General features: G+C 44.2%; 1 protein-coding gene across 6 annotated transcripts in view; it reads left to right on the forward strand.

Moving 5' to 3' along the window:
• The window catches only part of LOC146057646 (inactive dipeptidyl peptidase 10-like), a 110,892-nt gene that overhangs the window by 44,091 nt on the left and 40,654 nt on the right, over positions 1-26,147 (forward strand). For all 6 annotated transcript variants that reach the window (XR_014469758.1, XM_083169127.1, XM_083169128.1 and 3 more), the window contains exons 9-17: positions 15-169; positions 8,074-8,171; positions 11,602-11,725; positions 14,220-14,258; positions 14,508-14,600; positions 15,095-15,186; positions 17,594-17,641; positions 23,383-23,501; positions 24,406-24,453. Coding sequence is in view for 5 of the 6 variants with exons in the window: in XM_083169127.1 (XP_083025253.1) it covers positions 15-169; positions 8,074-8,171; positions 11,602-11,725; positions 14,220-14,258; positions 14,508-14,600; positions 15,095-15,186; positions 17,594-17,641; positions 23,383-23,501; positions 24,406-24,453 (816 nt within the window). In the remaining variant the exon portion in view is untranslated. The remainder of the gene's footprint in view (positions 1-14; positions 170-8,073; positions 8,172-11,601; positions 11,726-14,219; positions 14,259-14,507; positions 14,601-15,094; positions 15,187-17,593; positions 17,642-23,382; positions 23,502-24,405; positions 24,454-26,147) is intronic.

A 26,147-nucleotide genomic window follows, 5' to 3' on the forward strand; every position in this document is an offset into this window, starting at 1 on the left:
TGTTTCTGTTATAGAGGAAGTGCTGCATAGTTATGTCGCTCACTGGTGGTCTCCCGATGGAGTTAGATTAGCCTACTTATCAATCAACAATACCCTCGTACCCAACATGGAACTGCCACACTTTTTGGGTGCTGATTACCCCATCAGTACGCGGTATGCCTACCCTAAGGTAATGATCTTTTATATTAGTTTTATTGTATTCTTTATTTGCCTATAACTGACCTGGTCCGGCTCCACTCTGAAGGGGTCTCAGCTGGGTCACACTCAGGCAGGACCCGTATACTAAATCCTGAGAGCGACCTATATTTTAGTGTGAAAGTAAAGCAAAATGGTTCTGTCCTCCCTGAGCTCACCTTAGAACACCTGTATTGTGGTTTGACAGGAGCTTAATAAATTTGACTACATGTATTCAGTAAATAATAATAATATAATTTTTGGTCATGTTATCTCACATAGGCCCGATTTATCAAGCTTCAAAAAGTGATAAAGTGGAGAGTGATAAACAGCCAGCCAATCAGCTTCTAGCTGCTATGTTACAGACTGGGTTTGAAAAATGACAGGTGGGAGCTGATTGGCTAGTTGTTTATTACTCTCCACTTAGTGCATCTGGCCCAAAGTCACCACAAAAATAACAGTTTTATCCTAATTGCAGGCTATTATATCTCCCTTTAGACACAAGTTATATATATAAATGGAGGTCTATAAAGTGACCTCCTGATTCCAAGTGAAAGAACAGGTTTTCGCTGGCAAATGTAATCAAATAGCAGTGTGTGCCCGGTGCTAGTGGGGTAGCAGCAGGAGTGTCAGGCCTCCCTAGGCACAACATTTGGTACTTATGTAATATCTGGACTCCCGTTTTTCTTATGAGACCGCGTCCCCTCGCGGGGCTCGCTGCGCTCACCACGCTTCGGGCACGGTGGCTCGCTGCGCTCGCCACACTATATAAAATCAACTCCATGCGTAGTTGGATAGTAGGGGTATGAAAAAATGGGGTGCATTTAACATGGAAGTCTAGATAATACATAAGTACCCAACATTTTTGCCCCCCCCCGACCTTTTTATTTATTTATAGATAAGTTATAATCATTAATATGTCCCCCCTCCCCCCAGTGTCAGCCATGTCCCCCTCCTGTGTTAGCCATGTCCCGCTTTGGAAGGAGGTGGGGAGAAAGAGAGGGAAATGGAGAGGAAGAGAGTGACAAGAGGAGAGAGGGAGGGAGGGAAACAAAGGAAAGAGGGATAGAGAGGGGAAAGAGGGATAGATATTGTTAAGGGCCAGACTGCTCCTGGCTGTCATCTTCCGGCTGTCAGATCCCGGCTCCGTGCACTAGCTCCTGGTTCTCATCTCCCGGCTGCTGCGAGGGTCAGACCCCAGCATCAGGCTCCCCCTCCTGGGTGCCGCGCGGGTCAGACACCGGCACCGGGCTTCTGCTTCTGGGTGCAATCTCCTTGGTGCGCGAGGGTCAGACCCGAGCTCTGGGATCACGTGGGTAACCCAGTTCCTGCGAGAAGCCGTACCGCATACACATCAGCTGTGTAGTGTAACTGTGCTGTCAAAAAATGATGATGGGGAGATGCCATGCCACCCCCCCAGCAGGTGCTGCCCATAGGCTTGTGCCTCATGTGCCTAGTGGGTAATCCGGCCCTGAGTAGCAGGCAGAAGGAATAAAATGATTCAATCAAACCGGATTACCTGCCATATGTATAGAAGCTGAATGCAGTGCACATACCTAAGGCTCATTTAAATTCTACTAATGCATGCTGTATCTGTTCACTAATATCTCCTGTCCTTGGAGAATCGCTTACAGATCTTGGTTAGTGAGGATGAAGTGTGTGGAGCATGTTAATTAACCAGTGAGTGGTTGTTAATTCAGTCATTAGCATATAGATTTGCAAATAAACTTTGTTACAGCTTTTTCACATTTCTGGCTGATATAAATGTCACTTTCATTTATTGATGTATGTAAAATACTTTCATAGCCGCCAGTTAAATGAGAAATACTTTGCATCTGTTCTATTCTGCTGGTGCTGGGCATCTAAGATAGGGATGATACAATTTCATGCTATCAGTATTATAATTTGCTCATTGCTGTGTGCAGACTTTTTCCGGAGTCCAAGTATATTTTTAGACACAGTGGGAAAGAGATAACTTTGCCAAGGCAGCTGGAATTCGTTAAATTGCACAACAAATAAAATGTGAAGAATTGAAATTGTTTATTTTGATTGTAATTCTCTTTATACTACTGCTGCCTTTGAGGAGCTATTAGGACCTGGACACTATGCCAATGTTTGCAGAGTTGGGTGATGACTTTGTACTGCATCAATCAGTTTGTTTTATGCAGTGGCATGCAGTGAGGTCAGTGGCTGGTGAGGCACCCGGCCAGGCTCCCACCCCATCCCTCTCTGGCAGCACATCGGCGGGCCAAGCTCACACACCAGCAGTGGCGTCAAACACCCCCCCCCCCTTCTCCATTCCGACAACCCTGCACACGGTACTTGTATAGTTTCATGGCGCCACTAGATAGGATACTAGATAGGATACGATTTAGTATGTGATTTGACATCAGATATCGCATAAATATAAAATTTACTATCCATTTCATTACCCCACTATCCACTAGGGCGTGGAGTTGATTGTTATATAGCGTGGCGAGCGCAGCGAGCCCCGCGAGGGTACACGGAATGTATTTTATGTAATTGCATGCAAATGGCATGCGATATTGGTGACTTGCTTTGAAACAACATCTGTGTCCCCTCGCGCTCGCCATGCTATATAAAATCAACTCCACGCCCTAGTGGATAGTGGGGTAATGAAATTGATACTAAATCTTATACTATATCTTATGCCATATCTGATGTCAAATCGCATACTAAATCGTATCCTATCTAGTATCCTATCTAGTATCCTATCTAGTGCCGCCGTGAAACTACACAAGTACCCTGCACACTGGCACCGCCACTGCGCTCTCTCTCCTTATACAATACTGATAGTGACACATCGGCTTCAGTGACAGGGGGTGCTTTCATATTGGCTGAAGCACTTGTAAAGGTGCCTCTTACACTTTTTTAATGGGCTTTTACAGCCCTCTGCTTGTCCTCACCCCCTGCATCCAGATATTTATAATAGGCAGTGGCAGGCACCGCATTCGGTGCCTCCAAAATCTATTTAAACACTATGCAAAATTAAAAATGATTACATCAATATACAGAAGATACTTATAACACAGAATATGTGTCATAAGCATCTTCTTTGTATTATTTTAATCTTTAAGGACCTCTCCTGCCTCCCCTGACTGCACAGCAATAGATTTCTAATGGTGGTTACAGTGAGGCTTTGGATGCTGAGTCAGTGATTGACAATTATTGGCATTTATGGGAGGTAGTCAAATGCAGGCATGTTGCAAGCTTTTCGTAGGCATGATGCATCTGTATATATGATTGGGCTGCTTAGAAGTTTGATATTGCATCTTTGTAGTATATTAGAAACTATTGGTGGGCACTTCTGTGTACAAACACACAGTCGCGTCCACCACTGAATCAGGCTCTGAGACAGAACTAAGTCCTCTTCATGGCATTTCTGTTCAAATCTAGAACGGAAAGGTTGCTCCACGTCTCTGGGGCCTTGATGTTAGTTTTCCACTACGGTTGCAAATTGTTACAGAGGCATTTTAGTAAGACAAGGGATAAGGGAGTTGCTGCTTTATACTAATTAACTTAGGAAGATGCTCTTGCTTTTAATTGCAGTTGCTTTGAGTGTATTTGCTTAGTGGTCTCTAGAGGATAATAAAGAATTAGGAATGATTCAGTGGCTGATCAGGCACAAACAAGTAATAGAAAGCACCATCCTTGGCTGTTTATGGGCCACTTATTTGTCTTCTCAGACCATAGGACTGTACAGAACATTATAAAACTTATCCAGAGTTGAATGCAAACTCTTTCTTGGACGGATAATGCGTTTTTTTCAGTTTGTATGCTTCCGGATGAGTATACATAGTTATCTCGGATGCAGCATTATTTGCCGCCATTTGGGGTATCCAAATGGCAACAAGGAATTCTGGAATTCAATTCCAGGCGGAGGTGAATTGCCATTGCTGCTGTGTTTAAAGACACTGACAACTTCCAAAGTCCGGAGGTTTTGGGCAAAGGCCACAAATTACGCCAATCAAGTGTTATGTATCTCTGCGATACCTACCACGGAAGCATGTTTACTGTTTTATTTTAATGACTGGGACTTAGGTCCACACCCATCCAGATGCCTCCCTTTCTTGACCATAATGCTGACTATGGCAGAAAAACTAATTTTGATCCACTGGACAAAAAAAGCAGCCCCAACTATACAAGAGCTGACAACGAAACTCTTGCAATTGCTATATTTCGACTTAAAATCCTTGATGATAGCTGGCTCTATCTCTGTAAATTCCTTTCACAACAAATGGGATAAATTCATAATCTCTCTAGATGAATAATCACGGAACACTATCCAAGGATTCTTTGGAAATAAAGAATGGCTTAAGGCACGTACATATCTTGACATCCTACCTTAATCTGTTGCCCCATGGATCATTAGACCTAATGGGAAGTTGACTTTAAACCTTAATAGCCAAAGACTTACTAAAACACCTGGACCTTCTCGATATCCAACTGTATGTTATGTTATGTTCAAAATGTTATTTATGACATGTAAAACTATGTTACTATGTAAAACTCCTGGATAATCTAAAATCTAAGCACATATGAATATCTAACTCTATAACAACCCCCCCTCCCTTCATGTGTGTGTCTATTGTCTGATATTTACTGTTATTGTATGCCAAAATACGGACCTGGAAACTGTTATGCCAATGATGATAGTTTATCTCTGTATGTTTATTGAAAATTGAATTTAAAACAAAGACACTGACAAAGGGATGGCTTGCAGCCATCGCATGCCTGTCTGAATCCCAAATTCAATCACCCTATGTGGCAGATTGAACTGCCAAAAAGCTTATCTATTACTACGCCAGACAGTCGGATATATTCACCTGGAATTGAATTCCCCCTCAGTGTTATGCTGTCTTTACTAGAAGTCTAGATTTAGTAGCTGAAGATGTGAGTAACCATCCTTGATGATATGCCATCCTTGAATTGATGGCATATCGGCTGCAGATTTGTATTTTCACATTTTTTGTGTGTGTCAGTATTTTAACTTTGCGCGTTTCAACTTTTTCAAATTGCATTAGGCATTAGTAAAATGCGCTTCTTTTTTACAAACTGCATTGACAGATATCCAAGCGGATCCCTCCCAGTGCCCTCCCTCAGCTTGCACATTAGAACTGAAATTCCTATAATTAGGAAAACACTTTTTGGAAAAATTGTTCTTAAAACTTTAAATACTACTTTAAATACTAATGCAACATGGGCCACTATTTCCACCGGCGGAAATAGCGCCTGCCACCTATTCAATACTGCCATTTCCGACAGCATTGAAGGCAGATTACGACAAAACAGATCAGATCTGTTTTGTCAGAAACGGCTGCGGATTGTCGAATTCATGGCTGTTTTTCGTCCATACGCGGCCGTTTTCGCCGACATGCCTACTTTCCAACACTCAACAGCCAGAACAATGAATTACAACTGTTGAGTTACAGTCCAGCTGAGCAACAACGGGCCGGGATTCCGACTGTCAGTACATTCCAACAGTCGGAATCCAGGATTAAATACCCCCCTAAGTCTATGTGCATCCGGCATTATTAATGCCGCTGTGCACCAGATAAGTGGCAGGATGTATCACATCCAAAATGCTATTGATAATACATCCCAAGCTCACACTGCATCTTTAATATAAAGCATATGTGAGTGAAGATTATAATGACTTTATGCAGGAAATGCACCAGTTTGTAAGGCTTACAAGGATTTTTGCAAATTAAGTTGAATTATACTAATTTTCCTGTTGCCAATAGAGGATACAATTATGACTCTGAGCAGTTGGGATTTAATTTGCTAAAATTATATATGAGATTTCTTTTCTTTTCTTTTACTTTTTTTTGTGATAAATATCAGGTTGTCTGAGCTAAGAAATCATTTATATATTCTTTTCAATATTTTATTGTATATGCTTATTTGTTGGTGGATGTTTATCCTATGTATATTGCTATACTTATTTATGGTGATTTATATGCAATACTGTTATACTATTAGTCAGAGGTGGACAAAGCGTTTGATCATGAGGCTGTGGAGAGCACAGGTGGCAGGCCTGGATAAGGGTGCAGGACTTTGTATGGATCCTCCACCATGGTACACTCTTGCCTACCGACACTTATTTTTGTACCATTCACCAGACCTGGGTGAACGAACTGGCTTTTGTTACGTCTAAATATTTCATATTGTGACATATTAGTCCAGAGTACATGCTGTCTTTCTTTCAGCACCCTAGTTCATATGTTTTGAGTATAGTTGAGTCCCTTGGCCTTGTTTCCACATGAAAGGAATGGCTTCTCTGATGGGCAAACCTGGGTCCCGCTGGTTTCTTTCAGTTTTGAATAGATGTCAATGCTGGACATCTTCCAGTTTGGAAATGAAGTAAAGCCGGGTACACACTAGCCAATGTGTGTGGAGGTGATATTGTTGGTAACCCCTAATTAAGCATTCACCCTATCACGCTCTCTCATCTCTGAGTTGAGGAGTGTCGCGCTGCAATGTCCTTTGATATCAGGATGGAGTTCCCTAATGAGGACACCAGAATAGCACCTTTACTTTCTATCCTATTTATATTTTTTGCAATTAAGTTACCTCAGCAGTTCTCAAACTGTGGGTCCTGACCATCTCCATGTTGTTGATGACTTTTCTAATCTCAGTCAGTGAATCAAGGATTTCTGAAAAATCTGTTGAATTGTCTGTTATTTTAGACTCCTCACACATCACTTTGTGCCTCCACAATGCTGCCATGTATGTGCTGTCTGCTGACTGCACTTGTGATGTAATAACCAAGAAACAGTAGTAACAAACTGCGCTTAGGTCAGAGTATTTTTAAAGGGATAAATACCAATTTATTGATATAAAGCAAAACAAAACCTATATATATATATATAAATATATTTGCAATTATATTGTGGCCACAATTGATATATAAAATGAAGTCATAAAAAAGACAAACAGACACATAACATATAATAAAAAATCTGTCTGGATAAAAACCAAAAAAGCACTATGGATAAGATGCTTGTTAGCATATGGCGATTAGTAGTTAGCAGCTCCTCCAGTTTTCAAATAAGGCACATATTAGTAAGTTAGTCCATAATGACAGTATGAAACAGTCTTATATTGTCACTGCTGTGACATAATCACGATATTAGTAATTATAGCGAATGCTTTTTTGCATGCAGATGTTAATAGCAAGCTACAGATTACCTTATTACCAGTGTAATATGTTCGTGTCTGGCGAGGCCATATAGTCAAAATACCTCACAAGGGGGTTTATTCTAGTTCATTCTTTCTGACAAAATCCTTCTTAGATGGACAAAACCATGTGCACTGCAGGGGGGCAGATGTAACATGTGCAGATAGAATTAGATTTGGGTGAGTTATTTTGTTTCTGAGCAGGGAAAATACTGACTGCTTTATTTTACACTGCAATATAGATCTCACTTTGAAGAAAAACCCCACCCAAATCTAATTCTCTCTGCACAAGTTACATCTGCCCCCCTGCAGTGCACATGGTTTTGTCCATCTAAGAAGGATTTTGTCAAAAAGAATGAACTAGAATAACCCCCAAGGTTCTGATGTAGGTAGTGAACATCCGTGCCTCCCAGCTGCTGACGCTGATAGTCTTTATACTGGCAACTTTATCCGGAGTGGACACAGGTTATTCATCAAATTCATCAGATGTACATTTTGCAGATTATATAGCAATAGGTTTTGGTGTAGCTGTGAAAGATGGATGTCCTTTTTAGCTGTAACGCATTTCCCTGCCTGCTGCTAGCATCAGCGGCTACCTCAGAGAGCAATTCAAATAGTGCAAAAAGCTTGTGGTATACTCACTAATGAACAATGTGTTCTGTGCAGCTGCCAGCTTTTATACCTCCTGTTCTCTTTCAGGCAGGACAGCCCATCCCACTAGTGAAGGTTTTCGTAGTTAACCTGCATGGACCATCACACACTGTCGAGATCATTCGCCCTGATACTTTTCAATACAGGTAAACAAACAAGCATTACACATTTGTTAATGCAACCTGTGTGCAGACCAGTTGCTACATATGTATCTATAACTGGGGGGGGTATTCAGATGTGGTTGGAGTTGCTATCACTGCTGCCTCCCTGAGCAGGCATAGGTGTGCGCACATAGAGTGTTAAGGGTGCACAGGCACCCCCTAATGCTGTGTCCACACTTATATACGTTTGCTTTTTAGAACTGGTATTCCATTAAAACAAGAGCCCATCAATCAAGTATGTGTGTTTTACATTGTTAATTGTAATAGACCATTGTCATATCCCTACACACCTGCGTCATCCATATATGTGTATGACTGTATTTGCATGTACTGTTACACAGAGTAATTAGATTAAAACTGAACTAGGCAGAAGATTATGGTGCGGCTGAGAGATGTTTTATATTGTAGCAAGTGCGTATAGCTGATGGTAGACACGTCTGATTGGTGGTGTTAGACACACCCAATGGGCGTATCTACCATCTGCTATTCTGATGGACACCCCTAATGAAATGTGCACCCCCTAATGAAATGTGCTGCGCACGCCTATGTGAGCAGGTGTGGCATACTCAGAATGCGTGGGTTAGCCATGCCAGCAAAAAAGGGTCATGGCTTTGTGGGGAGTAGGGGCATGGCCTCACTGGGTAGGGGTCTGTCCCTGCGGCCTGAACCCCTAGTTTTGTCACAGTGGGGGTCCAGGAGATGCAAGCTGTCACCAGAGATTGCCTTGGCTGCAGTGCCATCTCTCACACACTGACAGTAATGTTGTTACACGTAATGTTACAGTGCTGTCACTGAGGACAAGTCCACACTTTGGTGTCACCCCTCAGAGGGTGACACCCAGGTGTGACCCACACCCTCCTAGAGACACAACTGGTCCAACTACTTCCTCATCCCAATCGTTCCTGGAAAATATTAAGCAGTGGGAAAGTTAAGTAACAGAGCTGAGGGGGCTTGATGTACCTCAATAAATGTAAGAGACACCTACAGGGCTGCCATCAGGAATTTTGGGGCCCAGGATTTTCAGTTTGGGCCAGGGCCCTCCCCTCCTCACTTGACTTACCATAACCCGGCTCCTGCTCCCCCATCTCCTCTTCCACTGAGCTGCAGCCCGGAGTACCTAGTGCGCAGGCTTCTTCAACTCAGGATGCCGGCGGCCAATTAAAATGCAGCACCGGCTAGTGAGCCAATCATAGCTCGCTTACCAGCAGCCGCTCTGATTGGCTCATAAGCCGGTGCAGCATTTTAATTGGCTCCCAGCGTCCTGGGTTGAATTAGCCTGCGCTCTGGGACCTGCTTTGTTCAGCGCACTGAGCACAGCAGAGGCAGTCAGGGGGGTTGCAGTGGGCAAATTGAGCTGCCTGGGCCCTTCCAGAGGCTGGGGCCCAGCACAGATGTACCTACAGTACCCCCCTATTGGCGGCCCTGGGCAGCTATGCCCAGAGTGGTCGCTCCCATTTCTGTGTCTAACTGGGCTAGTCAGCTCCAAGCAGTTTTTTTTTATAAAAGGTAAGGAATGTTTATTGTAACAATATGAATGGGTCTATTAGACAGATTATGGTATATTCTGGAAGACACAGCCAAAAATAAACTGTCAGTGGTATAATAAAAATAATCGGTACTTGTTTCCTAGAACGGCCACAATCGTGAGTGATCGTGGCTCTTAATTAAGGGACACGATCCTCACGATGTGGCCGATTTTTTACAATTTTTTCACTTTGAATGACAGAAATCGGGTCAATCGGTCGGTCGCGACCAATTAAAATCGGCCGCGATGCGACCGACCGATTGACCCGATTTTTCCATAGACTTCAATGTTAAAAAATCTTTTAACATTGAAATCGGGAGGATCGCGTCGGTCTTGTGCCATTATAATGGCACAAGATGAGATGGACTTGATTAAGTCCATCTCACATAGGGTAAAATGATAAAAAAGGTGAAATGGCCCAATATGACCCATTTCACATTTTTTATGTGCCCGCCATGACCCCACGATAGACGTCAACCCGAAGCGTGGCGAGCGCAGCGAGCCCGCGAGGGGCGGCGGTGCGCGTCCTCCGACCTTTTCATTCCCCTACTATCCACTAGGGCGTGGAGTGAGAATAGAATAGTGTGGCGAGCGCAGCGAGCCACCGAGCCCGAAGCGTGGCGAGCGCAGCGAGCCCCGCGAGGGGACGCGTATACCTGTGAAGTTAGACGCGTCCCCTCGCGGGGCTCGCTGCGCTCGCCACGCTTCGGGCTCGGTGGCTCGCTGCGCTCGCCACACTATTCTATTCTCACTCCACGCCCTAGTGGATAGTAGGGGAATGAAAAGGTCGGAGGACGCGCACCGCCGCCCCTCGCGGGCTCGCTGCGCTCGCCACGCTTCGGGTTGACGTCTATCGTGGGGTCTAGCCCACTTAGTAACATTTGGGGGGGCAATTAAAACAAATCTGGTGAAAAAAAAAAAAATCGGGTGAAAAATCGGTCGGTCGGATCGGTCGCATCGTATGCGACCAAATCGCATGCGATGCGATCGATCCGATTTTTTATCTTACGACCACAACGATCTAAATCGTTGTGGCCGTGCTAGGAAACAAGTACCAAATAATCTACTCATTGCCAAGGCCGGTGCAAGGTTTTATGGCAACCTAGGCAAAACTTCACCTTACTGCCCCCACCACCACCCACAAACCAATATCGACTTTCCAGATCCTCAGGTGAAAGTGAGGAGGTGGCATCTTAGAAGTTCAACACCCACTATTTGCATTATAGTATGTTCAACAAAGATGCCTGTTGCAGAGTCATCCTTAACCACTTCGGTGGGTCGCCCGGAAATTTACCAGGCTCCGCTGCGATGCCACAGCGGGCTTTCCCGAAAAATGTCCGGGCATACCACGATACAGCAAGTCCTGACTCCTGCTGCCGCTGCCCCCGCTGACGTTCACAGAAGTGACCATGTGCCGGCATCAGGACCTGCTTGGGAAAGTTTTGGGCTGCTCGGGAGCACTCAGGAGTTTGGGTGCCTGAGTCTCCTGCGAGCCGCCCCCGAACTTCCCTGAGCCTGCCGGGTCACTGCTGTGAATCACGGCAGGGGCAGTGTCAGGGGAACCCCAGAGATCTGAGGTGGGTAGTTGAGACTTGGTGGTAAGTAGGTGGGGGGGGGGGTTGGCTGAACCCTAATTTCTGTGGTGGGTATTTCTGGGGCATTACAAACCTGCCCTGGTAGGTTTGTCCTGCCCTAGAAAAACCCACCACTCAACTGGTTAATGTTGTTATAATCTGACTCATCCCCAGATTATGGCACCCTAGGCGACTGCATAAAGCTATAGGTAGAGCCTGCCCTGTGCACTATCACTGTTTTTTCTTCATATCACTCATTGGAATAAATAACTCTTTATGAAATTATTGTGCATACAGTCCTGTCTTTTCCTTTCAGAGAGTATTATATCACGCTGGTCAGCTGGGTAACAAACACTCAACTTGCTGTGCAATGGTTAAATCGCTCACAGAACCTCTCTGTTCTCACCATTTGTGATGCAACCACAGGGACCTGTCTGGAGGTAGGTGTTTTACTCCCCAGCCAGCCCCAGTGCTACATAGATAATTAGGTCATACAGTAGATAATTATTGCCTGCCCATTATAATCTAATCAAGTTCTTTTAGCTGATAATCGAAACAGTTGGTAAATCATGTCTGGTGATCACAGCATCTGAATGGATGTGCAGACATTGCTCCAGGACTTAGGGGTAGATTTACAATAGATAAGTAGTGGTGTAACCCATAGCAACCACTCAGACAGAGAGAAAACCCTCCCTGTGCAAGTCTGCACTTGCGAACAATATAGCCGATTGCCAGCCATCTGCATATGCAACTCGCTCACCATCAAATGATTTGCCCAGTCTGTGCGTAACTCTGACCCTTCCACAACTATGCGAAAGAAACAGGCTATTCGATGCCGGACCTGTCGTCACACAACCTCCCTGAAAAAGCTTGAACACGCCTGCATTCGATAATCAATTCACATGCAAATTCATACAACAGTGCTCCACTCTGAATAACCCCCAATGTTAGCTGTATATTGCACAATCCTGACTGTGGATTTAATAGTGCTGCCAATTCTAGCATTGTTACGTGACTATGGGGTCCTCACCAACGCTATACTCCTTACAGTGCAGAGAAGTGGTTCCTCACAGTTCAGTAGGGGGACACTGGAGCACTGAATAAGTGAGCTAATTGTCACTAGTAGGGTGGGCAATCCTGGGATTGTTACCAGCGGGATCCTGGGATTTGGCCCTCAAAACGATGGGATATTAGATTAGACCGCGCATGTGCACTCTAATGCCGGGCAGCGTCTGAGCACCCGCTCAGATGCTGCCCGGCTTCTCCTGTCCCCGGCAGTGTGGCTCTGCGCAGCGTGACAAGGTCAGAGGTTATGCTGCCCAGGCCGCACAGCCTGTCTCATCCTGGGCGCGCTGCCCTCTCGCCACGTCCATCTGCCCGGCTTCTGGCTCTTCTGCCCACCCAGCAGGGGCGGGCTGGGCCGGGGGGGCAGGGTGCCATGTGCCCCCCGGGCCACTTACCTAGTTATTGGCTGCGGGCCACGCTGCCCTGTCCTCCTCCTCCAGCCCTCCTGCGCTGGCCGCGGCTTCCAGAACATGGCCGCGGCTACAGGAAAATGGCCGCCGGCCCCCTGCACTGAGGACATGTCCTCAGTGCAGGGGGTCGGCGGCCATTTTCCTGTAGCCGCGGCCGTGTTCTGGAAGCCGCAGCCAGCGCAGGAGGGCTGTAGGTAGCAGGGAAGTGTTGGGTGACGGTTTGGCTCCTGCACTGAGGACATGACACCACGCCAACTCCATCCATCCCTCTCTGACGCATGGGGATCAGGCAGAGATAAGCGGGAGCCGCAGCAGGTGACACTCATTATCTAAATTATCTAATTGAACAAATATATATTTCTGCCATTTACAGCCTGTGTTGTCCTCCTGTTAATATGCAGGGGGAGCAGCCTGTGGTGTACTCCTGAAGTTATGCAGGGGGAGCAGTTTGTAGTGTCCTCCTGTTATTATAAATGGGGAGCAGCCTGTGGTGTTCTGTTCTTTTTATACAGGGGAGCAGCCTGTTTTGTCCTCCTGTTATTATGCAGGATGAGCAGCCTGTGGTGTCCTGTTATTATGCAGGGGGAGCAGCCTATTATCATCATTATTTTTATACAGGGGGAGCGGGGAGTTTTCCCAGCCCTTAGCAGCGCCGTCTCCCTCACCTCTGATGGAGCAGAATGTTATGTTTTTGTCTGATCATGCATTGCGATCGTAGCTCCATCGCCCTCTTACTGAATTATTCTCTGCCCACTTGCGGCAGTATTTTATTTTTCCCGGGGGGGGGGGGTATTTTATGGGCCAGTTCAACTGGACTTGCCCCCTTGGCTAAAAGTTGCCAGCCAGCCCCTGCCACCCAGCTCCCGGCTCCATTACCCACCCACCTGGAAGCACCACATAGCTCCCGGCCACAGGGCACATATAAGTAAATATACGGGGAAGCCAATCCTGGGATCCCGGAAATCTCGGGATTGGGCAATTTTCAATCTCGAATTCCAGGATTGAAAAAATGTCCGGGATTGGCAACCCTAGTCACTAGCTTAGGCTCCACTCACAACAACATACAGTATGTTAAGTCCATGGCCACTAGTCAGGTATATACTATTTATGATATTTATTTTCAGGAAGGTCAGTGGCGGTGATACATGTTAGTCCCTTTTATTTCATAAAGTGAACTATGACCCTAAATAATAACATACTGGAAATTACAATTGACCAGATAATATTTTCATTATCTCCAGTGACTACATACTGTACTGACATCAGCATGGCCATCTTCACAACCATATCCCCCTCTGAATCTGTGACCATGCAGCCTTGGCCATAGTAGACATCACATCATTGCTATCAAGACGTGCTTTGTCGGCAGATACATCTACATCCTCATTTATCATCATGTCATCATGCTCATTCTCAGACTCATCCAAGGTGATGATATTAATACTCATTGTATGTTTAGAAATACAGAACTGCATCGGACGTGTGGATCAGCTTTCAGGTAAAGGAATTCTCACCTTTCATCTCTTTACTTAACCCTTTGAGTGCCAACGTTACTGTAAATACAAATACGGCCAAGTTCATTCATTGAAGATTATTTAAGTATTGAACCCAAAAAAAGGACAGTTGCTGTGAGCGACGCTGCCATTTTTAGCGCTAATATTAAAGATCTCTCATGCAACGTTGGGACACAAAGGCTTGATAGCTCTACAGAAAGCCACAGCATGAGTCACTGTTTATCTCCTTGCAGGGTGATCCTGTGTTCTCCACAGATCTCGTCTTCCTCTTGGCTCCAGTGGGGGGACAGGGGCAGTATGTCCATATCGCCATGTTATCCACACAGGTACTGAAGATTTAGGTAATTAGGTAAGGATTATATAATTAGTAAATCCTAAACCATTTCAACACCATGAACAGCGTGGAAGACCGTGAAAGTGTCGATCTTGGTCCATGGCGTTGGATTCATTTAGGACTTTAAACTTCAAAATTACAAAGAATGATTTTGCTTCTTTCAATCCAAATAAAAAATGTTAATAAGGAATATTACTAGATGTCAATTTTTATTAGATGTCAATTTTTGTTCTAGTACATACAATATCCCAAAATGATGGCAAATGTAAGCAGAGGTCTGTGCCTGCTCCCCAAATGCAGGGGTTTGTGTGCAGCAGGCCCTGTTCCTGCAGACGCCTGTGTATGCCGGTGGAGACATTGAAGTTATTCTTCTTCTAGACACATTTTTTATTTATTGCCATTTTGAAGTACAGAAGCTCTTAGTAAATATATATTGTAATATATTGAAATGTATGTTTATTAAATGCACTCCTGTCTTCTCTGCAGCCGAGTAATAAGGAGAGCTCTCTGCATATGATGACATCTGGGGAATGGGATGTAACAAGGATTGTGGCATATAATGCTGACAACAGAACAATGTGAGTTATGACCTGGTGTAAATGTGGCGTGACTGGATGGAGGGCATGGGGTACAGGTATTACTGTGCGAGTCTGAATTAGGCACAATAACTGGCAGTAACAACTCCATATGGAAATTTGTACTCACTGTAGATCTAGTTCTTCATTCAGAGTTTTACATAAGTCCACTTGTTGAATGGATCTTGTGATGTCTGCAATGTACATGCAGGAACATTACAGTACGGATGGTGTAGTGGTTAGCATTACTGACTCACAGCACTGAAGTCATGGGTTCAATTCCCACCATGGCCCTAACTGTGCAGAGTTTGTATATTCTCCCCGTACTTGCGTGGGTTTCCTCTGGGTACTCCAGGTACCTCCCACAATCCAAAAATATACTAGAAGGTTAATTGGCTCCCAACAAATTAACCCTAGAATGTCTGTGTGTGCATGTACATGTGGTAGGGAATATAGATTGTAAGCTCCACTGGGGCAGGGACTGATGTGAATGTTCAAATGTTCTCTGTAAAGCGCTGCGGAATATGTGTGCGCTATATAAGAAACTGATAATAATAATGCCTCTAAGCATGTATAGGCAACTTTCAGCAACTTCATCACACCCACATCTCCAATTATGGCTGAGTGAGAGTGGGTGTAACTGGCCAGCAACTGTTCACACCTAGCATTAATGTTCTGTGGGCATGTGGTGGGAGGTCCGATAAGACTGTTTTCAGAGATCTGTCTGATTCAGGTGCATCTTTTGCACCAAATAAAAGGCTGGTGCACGTGCTTCCTGGTAGTGATAAGCAGATTTATTGGGTGATGTTGCATAAATGAATGTATTTATTGCTCTCAATTCGTAAAATGACACATAGTAATGCCCTCAATAGTCACACAATCTTCTGTAGCACACACACAGCATACATACTGTACACACACAAAACACACACATAGTATACATACCCTACACACAGCATACATACGAACATACACAATACCTCACAACTGTCCTTATTTTCACGGGTCAGTCTCTTTTTGTTGTTACTATACCATGGTACCACCTGTGAGCAGCAGTGTCCTGCAATGGGAGGGCAGTTGGGAGACCCCCTGACACTTGCTGCTCTGCTTAGCATGCACACACAATCTATTCACAGATACAGAGGAGACAGAAGGCATGCCTTATAGCACTGGCCATGCCCCCCCCCCCCACAGTAATAAAAAATGGAGACGTGGATCCCCCCTTTCAGTGAGGCCACACCCTGTTTTGGGAGCGTATGACAATGCCGAGCTTGGTAGTCCCACTTCCTATTGCACAAGTGCTGGGAGGTACACAACACATGAATCAAGTATACATACTTACAAACATACATATACACACATAGTATACAAATATACATCAGATATACTGTACACACACAGCATAGTATACATATGCACAAATATAGCATACTGTGCGGCAGCTTGAACACAGCCGCAGGTGGCCTGGGGCTGGTGTGAAGACAGAGACACATCTGTCTGTCTCCATCTCTGAAAGAAAAGGTGGTCCATTTAGGGATGGCCATCGACCATCGATGATTTAAAATCATTGATGGTTTATGGCCGATTTTGAATACTTTTGCCATCGATGTGGGAGAACCAGATGGTTTCCCTACATTGATGTTTTTGGGGTTTTTTCAAGGTGCCGGGACACGGAGCTTAGCTTTGCCCCTGACACCCGGAGGTCCCGCCCCCGGGTTTTGATTGGGCCAAGGGCCATTCAATCCCATATAATGGATGACCATCGATAGCTAAAACTATCGATGGTTATCCATCAAATAGTTTACTACTATCGATGGCTAGGTGCAGAATCACCATCAATGGCAACCATCGATGGCGTCTGCACCGATGGCCATCCCTAGGTCCATGGGGGGGGGGATTGTGGGTAGTCAGAAAACCCCCATGCATGCATCAGAGTCCCTAATTAATAATATGCTCTAGTACACATGAAATTCAATATACATAACACATGTAACTACACACCATGGTATTGGAGATGCAGAGTGCCTGTTCTGACTGCTGACCAGCAAACTGGGATACAATCTAAAATGGCTGAAAATGGCTCTAGATGAAGACTAACAGTTAGTCGTCTTCTAGAGCCGTTTTCAGCCATTTTAGATTGTATCCCAAATCTGTCTGCAGAGCACAGTAGTCCGCCGCTGCGCACCACAAATTTCCTCAGCGACTATTGCCCAATGACTTAGCATGCAGTGCAGAGTGTTTTCGGCAGTTTCATAACTGGAGGCCAGATTTGAGCAGCGTTTAGCCTGTCAGTCACAGTTTGGAAGCTCCTGCTTTGAGGCTTCCTTTTCCATTTGTCTTATGCTATTTTCTTGTTTCCTATATTGTACATGACCAATATTAATTTTATCTCATCTCTGTCTGACACCAGTTATTTCCTGAGCACTGAAGAGAAGTCCACGACAAGGCACCTGTACAGGTACAGAGCTACATTATACTGTACACTAAATTACAGCACAGCAGAATACATCACCTTGTGATGTCACCATAATGCTATAAAGCATAATACATCACCTTGTGATGTCACCATAATGCTATAAACTTCTTGGTATATCCTTACGAATGTAATGTAATGGGGATAAAATAGCATTTCGCATTGATTGTACTCATTGATTACAGCAATGAAACCATATAGCTTACTTTGCTTAATTAAAACTAGACCTTTTTCCATATTCAATAGAAATCATTAAAATTCTCGGCGAGGTTCTGAGTATATAAACTATTTACCTTAATTGTGTTAAATCAATTTTTCAACAGCAGTAGCTTCCCTAATAAAGTGAACATCCTTTTACCGCAGAAAGTAATGGATTGTGGGACTGATTCAGCAAGGATCGAATAGAAGAAGCTGCTCGCAGCAGCTTAGCCATACCTCCCAACAGTCCCGATTTTAGCGGGACAGTCCCGATTATCAGGGCCTGTCCCGCTGTCCCACCCGTGGGCGGCAGTGTCCCGCGGTGTGGGGGGCTGTTGGGAGTCCCCCCTGTCAGCTGCTAAGCAGCGGGGAATAAACGCTGTGCGCATGTGCACAGCGTCTATTCCCGCAGCCAGGGAGCTGGAAGCATGGCTAGAGGCTCACAGAGCCTCTGGGTCATGCCCCCATAGCGGCAAAATGGGGGTGTGGCCTCGCGGGAGAGCCGCGTGTATAGGCCGCGCCCCCAAATTAGGCCCCCCCCCAAAAAAAAATTCAACACGCCTGCGGCGCGCAGCAGCAGCGTCCCGCCTGCAGACCTGGCAGAGTTGGGAGGTATGGCTTAGCATATGTGATCCATAGCAATGTATTTGCGAGTCCTTAAAGCGATTACTCCATTATTCCTCTGCGACTGCACCCTGAGGAAGTCTGACCTTACTCAGACTTTCTGCAGCAGGGCTGCTTGTGAGGCCAAGGAAACTGCATCCACATTGCAGTCCGTGGCTTCACCACACACCCCCTTTTTCCTGAGCGACAGCCCGCCTCCCTGCAAATGCCTCTGCCTGTCAATCAGAGATGCGATCCAGGACCCATTCAACCAATGCTCAGAAAGTTTCCTGCATGTGCACAGTTTACCGAACATCGGGAAACTTCACAGGGGATCATACTTTATATGCGACCCCTCCTGAATTAGGCCCAATGTATGGTATGAAAATGCTTTCTTTCTTATTAGATTTATTGAAAAAGCAGTGCATGGGGCTCATCAATATAATCATTTTGAAAGATGACATCATGGGGGGAAATCTGACTACTGACTGCCTCCATGCTACTGTTCATTATTATAAGCAAGTGATTAATGTTAACATGAGAGAGATATGAAGAATCACTTACATCAGTTTTCCTATATGAATGCATAGATCAGACCACACTCACAGGAATCTCTGTAAATGGGTTATTAGCTTGAACCTGAATATGCATATTAGAATGTGAATAGTAATATGCTTCGAGTACATACATCATCCCTTCCTCAGTCTTTTACGCTGGGATTAGAAACATTTTATGGCACAATAAAAAAGCATTTTAATGGCTACTGATGAGAAATCTATCTACAGTATTTTTTCTTTTAATATATATTTTTATTGAAGCACCAAATGCATCAGATACAGAATAAGAGAATACAATCAAACTTCAAAAATGACAAATTATGTGAAATACAACGGACATTGTTGTACAATTGAAAATATATCATATAAGGTCTTATACACTTTCAGGAAATATTAACAATATCCAGTCTGCGTATTTTTTTTTTTTTGTAGATTGTACTAGCAAAATAATTTGCTAGATATGATAATAAACCAAATAAAAATAAATAAAAATAAAAATAGTGGCTCCCCCCCCACCCCGCCCCACCCCGCCCACGGACAGTGTGTCTATGTATTAACATTGGGCGGTATTCAATGAGCCTGATTCGCCATGTTTTTATGGCGAATTTGTGCTGTTTGGCGAATTTTTGACAAAAACGGTGAATCACCCTATTCAATGAGCAGATGGCAAATACATTTCAAGGTTTTTTTCGCCATGATTCACCGAGTAGCAATCGCTATCTTTTTATGGTGAAGTGGAATGTGAACTTTTAAAATAAAGTGTTTTGTTTTTTACATTTGGTGTCAAAAAATCAGGAATTTTATTCTGAGGGGGGGCATGCTATTTTTATTCATGTGCTGTAAGCACATGAATATAGATTTAATAAAAAAATTTTTTTTTTTTTTTACACAGCAGCCAGCAGGGGGCGCCGTAGCCAAGCCGCTCATTAGATATTCATATATTCACTGCACCCGATCGTTATCGGGTGTAGTGAATATACCCGGTCCCCTGCTGGCACCCCCGGGGGGCAGCCTGTGCTGCCTGGCACCCGGGGAGCCCACCTCCCCCCCACAAACGTTCTGGGGCAGGCAGAGAGACTTCCATCTCCCTGCCTGCCACCGTCCTAAGGCTCCCTGCGGCATCGCCGCAGGAGCACAAATTCGCCAGTCGGGGGCAGTGAGCCCCTGACTCGTTGAATACCGGAGCCGTCGAGGCTCCGGAACGTTGCGGGCAGTGGCGAATGTGCAGCGAATCCTAAACAGGATTCGCTGCACGTCGCTGGTATTCACATTGAATACCGCCCTTTGTCTAATGTTATGGGTGGGTCCCCACCTATCAGTCGTAAAAGGTACCATGATGTATTTTGGAGACCTGAATGGACCTGATTTCTCATTTCCAAGGAGAGAATTGCGATATAAGGTTCCCACATGGAAAAAAAAATTTCCACCTTCATTTCTTTCTCTAAAGAAACCTCCACCCAATCCATACGAAATAGGTTGAAGAATTTGGATTTAAACAAGGATAGGGATGGTATTGTAGTGGAGAATATTTTTTTTTGCAGTGGCACTTATAGCTGTTAATAAGTATTTATATCCTTTTGTAACCTTGGCTATCTACAGTATTTTTAAGTTCTCTCCAACCTCCAAATGGCCATTTGGAGGTTGGAGAGCACACAAGCACAGACTTCATTAAGGAGACTTTTAACTCTTATTCAAGCTTCCTATGAGAATTAAAGGGACCCTTACTATCTGGAGGACTTAAACAAAAAGTATCCCTTTTATGTGGTTATCCTATTTATATGGACATTTTTTTCTGATTGTTGTACCACTTCCAAATTAAATGATAAGATCATTACTCGCGTAAAAATGGTTTTCATCTTCAACCGATAAAAAAAGAAGATTAAAGACCGATTTATTATTAGTAGACTACAAATTTAGGTCAAAATATCTACAGTAAGATTTCATACATTTTATACTTTGGACAACTGTGGTTGAAAAATTCATCGAAATTCCACCTAAATTAAACTCTACTGATACATATAAAAAGTGCCACACCCCTGATGAAGTCTCAAAAAGAGACAAAACGTGTTGGGTATTTATTATGATCCATAATCTCAAGGACATACTACTGATGTAAATCCAAGAAAAAACTTGTTTATTGCTTGTTTTTCAATAAATGTTTTATATTTAAGAAAGTTTTTGTTGGTTATGGTTATAACTATTTGGGCGCTGTATCACACTATTGTTTGTGACATTGGATTGGTTGGTCCCTCTAGTAGGGGATCTAGTGTTAATAGCAAACTCTTGTATTTACCACAATTTCTAGAGATATTGTATAATATATATATATATATATATATACATATATATATATATATATATATATATATATACTACTAAGCCTGATCGAAGCAATAGCTTCGAAAAATAGTCTGCTACCTTCTGTGTTTGTTCATGTATGAGAAAGAGATGTAGTTTCACTCTCTGCCAGCAGACGGCAGTGTTTTGGAGAGTCATGGACCGAGAGAAATGCTGGTGAGACTCAACAATTGGTTTCCATACAGATATTGGGCAGAACACAAGTATAAACATTTGTACTTTACCCCCCTGATGATTTAGTGTCCAGACTGAGCATACTATATAATCCTTAATGTCAGTTTACAGGTTACTCATGATGATATATCTTGCAAAATACTGTGATCTGGTCAGACTATTAGACAACTCAGTAACAAGACAGCACTGACAGGCTGACACATCTCTGTTTAAGCACTGTCACTGGGATAAGCTATATACAGTATAGTGGGTAGTGAGATGGCGAGTCACACAGATCGCCTGCCACTGACAGAGCAGCTGTGGCCATACTTACATCAATCTACTGCACCACTGCGACTTAATGTCCCCATACACTACTGCGGTGACTTCTCCCCTTGGAGAAGTCGCACGCTGTGCTCTTTTGAGCCCCCCTGGACCTTCCCAGCGGCAATATATAGATATATCAATCATACAATCAAAGCCAAGCCGGTCTGGCTCAGAAGCGATCAGAGATTGCTTCTGCAGCAGGGGCGACTCGGAGGGTCCGGTGCCATCCGCACGGGACTGCACATTGTATTACATCCGCTGTCAGTGACCTGTAATTTGGGTTCTTTTCCTAGTGATTGATTGCATTGTCTATGTCGACTGTGACAACATTCGGGACAAAACAACCATGAAAAACTCATGTCCACCTTTTGACTGTCGACGTTCTTGTCGACCTAATGCTTGTGTTGACCTTAAAACCCTGTCCACCTTACCCATGGCGACCTATTTCAAGTGTCGACCTTCAGTGGTCGACCCAATGCATGTGAACCTAGTTGGCCAACCCAATGACCCATACCCAAATCTCCCCATGTGTAGGCCCCATTAGACTCTGCACCTTTGGGCTAAGTTGTATCAAACATTCTGGTTGCATCCAGAAAGTTTCCTAACATTGGGGCAGATGTACTAAGACTGGAAAGTGATAAAGTGGTGATAAAGTGGAAGGTGATAACGCACTAGCCAATCAACTCCTAACTGTCATTTTTCAAACACCTCTTTATCACTTCCAAGGCTTAATACATCTGCCCCACTGTCTCATCCCCCGCAGCAGGGGGACTTTAAAAGTAGGCAACCCTGACTAAATTATTACAAAGATACAGAAGTTGCACTTTTATATCGTTTGAATTCCAGTTGTTGAGAACCATAAGAATTTATTTCTTGGACAACTCTCCTGAATTTGGAGTACATCCCTGGAGCATGACAATATAACTGTAAAGGGGTGTACACACTGTGCAATGTACTTACTATTCAGGATCGAATTGCACGGCGCAGTGTACACATTTGATTTGGACTATATATAGTAGAGTATATAGTATAGTCTTGCCTGAACAGTCTATTTTTCTATTCGATTTCGATGCCGCAAGGCCGCGCATCGGGAATGAATCGAAATCGAATGCATTAGATTTCCAATCGATAGTTTGATTTTGATTCAATTTTGCTTATATGAGCAAAATCAAATGGAAAATTAGACAAAATAAACAATGTCGCCTTATTAAGTCTTCTGATATGCAGTGGTATCTACTGTTATTTTGCAAGTGCAAACTGTTTTAATTCTTATTGCATAGCCGCTACATGTACATAAAAGAGAGATATTGTATAAATGAATTCTCAATAAGGCTTCTAGGATGGTTTTGTTTTATATATGTAAATGTAGTTTTTACAATAATACATTTGAAATTACATTTAAATACATTGTGCTGCACAATAGTATTATCAGAAGAACATTTCTATGAATCGATATAAGATACAAGACAGTGAATATGTAGGACTAGTAAATTAATACTGATAGACTTTCCGTCTCATCCTGGAATGCAGTGTAGAGACATTAGGATCGCTGAACCGCACCTGTGTGACCTGTGACCTAATGCCAGACTGCCATTTTGTGGATGTTAAATTCAGTCCTGGTGGCAGCTACTTCATCCTCTACTGCAAAGGTAAATTATAGTATGAGAAATGGGAAAATGGAATCTTAACTTTGCTGTCAGTAAACCTTTTACAGATTTTTTTAACATTTTAAAATGTCCTTAGGACAAGTCGGCCTAATGTATTGGAGCCTCTACCCCCAGTAGAGGCTCCAATACAGTCCCCTCGCAGCTCCTTATTGCTATATTTACCGGCCTTCCTGTCCGCTGCTGCTGATCTGTATCTGCATCAGGACAAATTTACAATTTTTTTAATTTCAACCGCCTCAAGTTCTTCTAAACGCTTTGGTGGTATGCTCGAAAATTTTCTGGGCTCAGCTGCACTGCCGCAGTGGGTTGTCCTGGAAAATTTCCAGAGCATACCACAATGCATTATGTACTGTAGGTGCGTGCCAGTAGAGCCTCCAACACTTGGTGCGCACCTACATACTGTAAAAACTCCCCCCTCCCCAGCACTGATCATCACTGGACTCCCCTCCGCCGCCGATCATCACCACTCCCTCAGAAGTTCGGGGCCTCTTGGGAGCAGTTCGGTGTTCTTGTGTTTGGGCGCCTGAACACGCAAGTGCCCAAACACCTGAGTGCACTCCCAGCCGCCGCTGCTGGATATGGTCTCGCCCTGGCAGGTTTGTCCTGCCCCAGTAAAACCCACCACTCAAAGGGTTAATATTGGTGCCCCTACATTTTACTGTACTATATCACCACTGATACGTACTGTAGGTGTAGGCATTAATAACAAAATCTAATGAATTCAATTGTAATTGGATCTAATGGTTTAGTTTGAGATGTGCATCCAGAATTGAATAGAAGAGAATTGTAATATAATTCTGTGTTATTGCCAGGTCAATTTGATTAACTGGTTTGATTAGCTATTAATAATCATGGAAGGTAATATTCTGTACTATTTGTCCTATAGGACCCGGTGTTCCTCAGGTTTCAGTGCATCAAACCCAGAACCCTAAAGGTGAGAACCACCTTCTGTACATAATTAACTCTGAAAGGGGGGTTAGGTAGGTACTGTTGGAGGAGCCTGGGTCAGCCGTTGAGGGAACAAATTTCTCCCATTGCAGTGCTGCTGAGAGGGATAAATGTCTCCCATTGCAGTGCTACTGAGGTGGCTAAATGTCTCCCATTGCAGTGCTGCTGAGGGGGATAAATGCCTCCTATTGCAGTGCTGCTGAGGGAGATACATGTCTCCCATTGCAGTGCCACTGAGGGGGATACATGTCTCCCATTGCAGTGCCATTGAGGGGGATACATGTCTCCCATTGCAGTGCCACTGAGGGGGATACATGTCTCCCATTGCAGTGCCACTGAGGGGGATACATGTCTCCCATTGCAGTGCCACTGAGGGGGATACATGTCTCCCATTGCAGTGCCACTGAGGGGGATACATGTCTCCCATTACAGTGCCACTGAGGGGGATACATGTCTCCTGTTGCAGGGCTCTTGATGGGGATAAATATATCTTATTGAAATGCTGCTGTGGGGGATAAATGTCTCCTTTTGCAGTTCTAATAATGTGTTTTAAGTTTCCAAGAGGGGATATGGTCTCGCCACTTGGATGTTTCCCACCCACACCAGTAGCTGGACCTCAATTATCTCTCAGCAGCACTTAGTGGAGTGTGATAAATATGGTATAACCTCTGTCTGTTCCTGTCCATAGTGCAGTGACTATATTGCGCTGCATGTAGTGTTACATTTCCAGTTGCTTGGCCTGATTTTATACTCAAACTGTGCCCAATGTGATTACTCTTGTGTTGGCGAGATTGGTTAAATCATGTCAGATGTAATCAGTGAATCCCATTGTGTTCAGTAAGTGCAGCTGTTCTACCCATGAGCATATTTGTAATGGATGCATGGCTCCTGGGTCTAGGTGTTCACAATACATACCTTTCCATCTGCACTGCAGATACCATTGATAACATGGCACAAGTTCCATGTTTCTACAGATCTGCCCATGCGCACTGCAGAAATCACCAGGACAATGGCATCTGCCATTTTAACAGAGATTGGCACATGCTCCATAGCCTTTGGCACAGGCTGCATTCGGCCTCTCCTCTCTCTTGATCTGCTGCTCGGTATATGACAGCACACACAGGGCCTCTCTTCAGGTCAGCTATTTCAGCTAATTAATGAACATTTAACCTGGACAAACCATTTTATGTCTAAAGCACACTAAAAATATGTCCCCATCCCCCAGTCGGGCGCTTACACATCCACCCATACATGGTTGCTCACCATCGAATTACGTTTCCTCTGTTCGCCGCAGAAAGGTAGCCTTACTTCCCTGCTGCACGCTGATGTCTGATTTGGGGGCGGGTGCTGATGTCATGTTGCCAATCAATGTGCCAACCCCCGACGAGTGAAAATCTCACCAAAGGCATTGGCTGCGGGGGTTAGCAAATTCACATTAGCACCTATGCGCATGCGCAGACCTCCACCATCGGAGACGGGGCAGAATTCGGACCTGAACGAGCAGCTCTGAATCGGCCCCATTGTCTGTTATGGTAACAGAGTAAAACTTGAACCGTGAAAAACTCATGTTGACCATGCCAATGTCAACCTTTTGTGTCGACTTAGTCACTGTCGACCATTAGTGGTCAACCTAATGACTGTCGACCTAAACATTGTCAACCTACTATCCCAGAATCATCG

This window comes from Crinia signifera, chromosome 2 (genome assembly GCF_055691185.1).
Source record: "Crinia signifera chromosome 2, ASM5569118v1, whole genome shotgun sequence".
Lineage (NCBI taxonomy): Eukaryota > Metazoa > Chordata > Amphibia > Anura > Myobatrachidae > Crinia > Crinia signifera.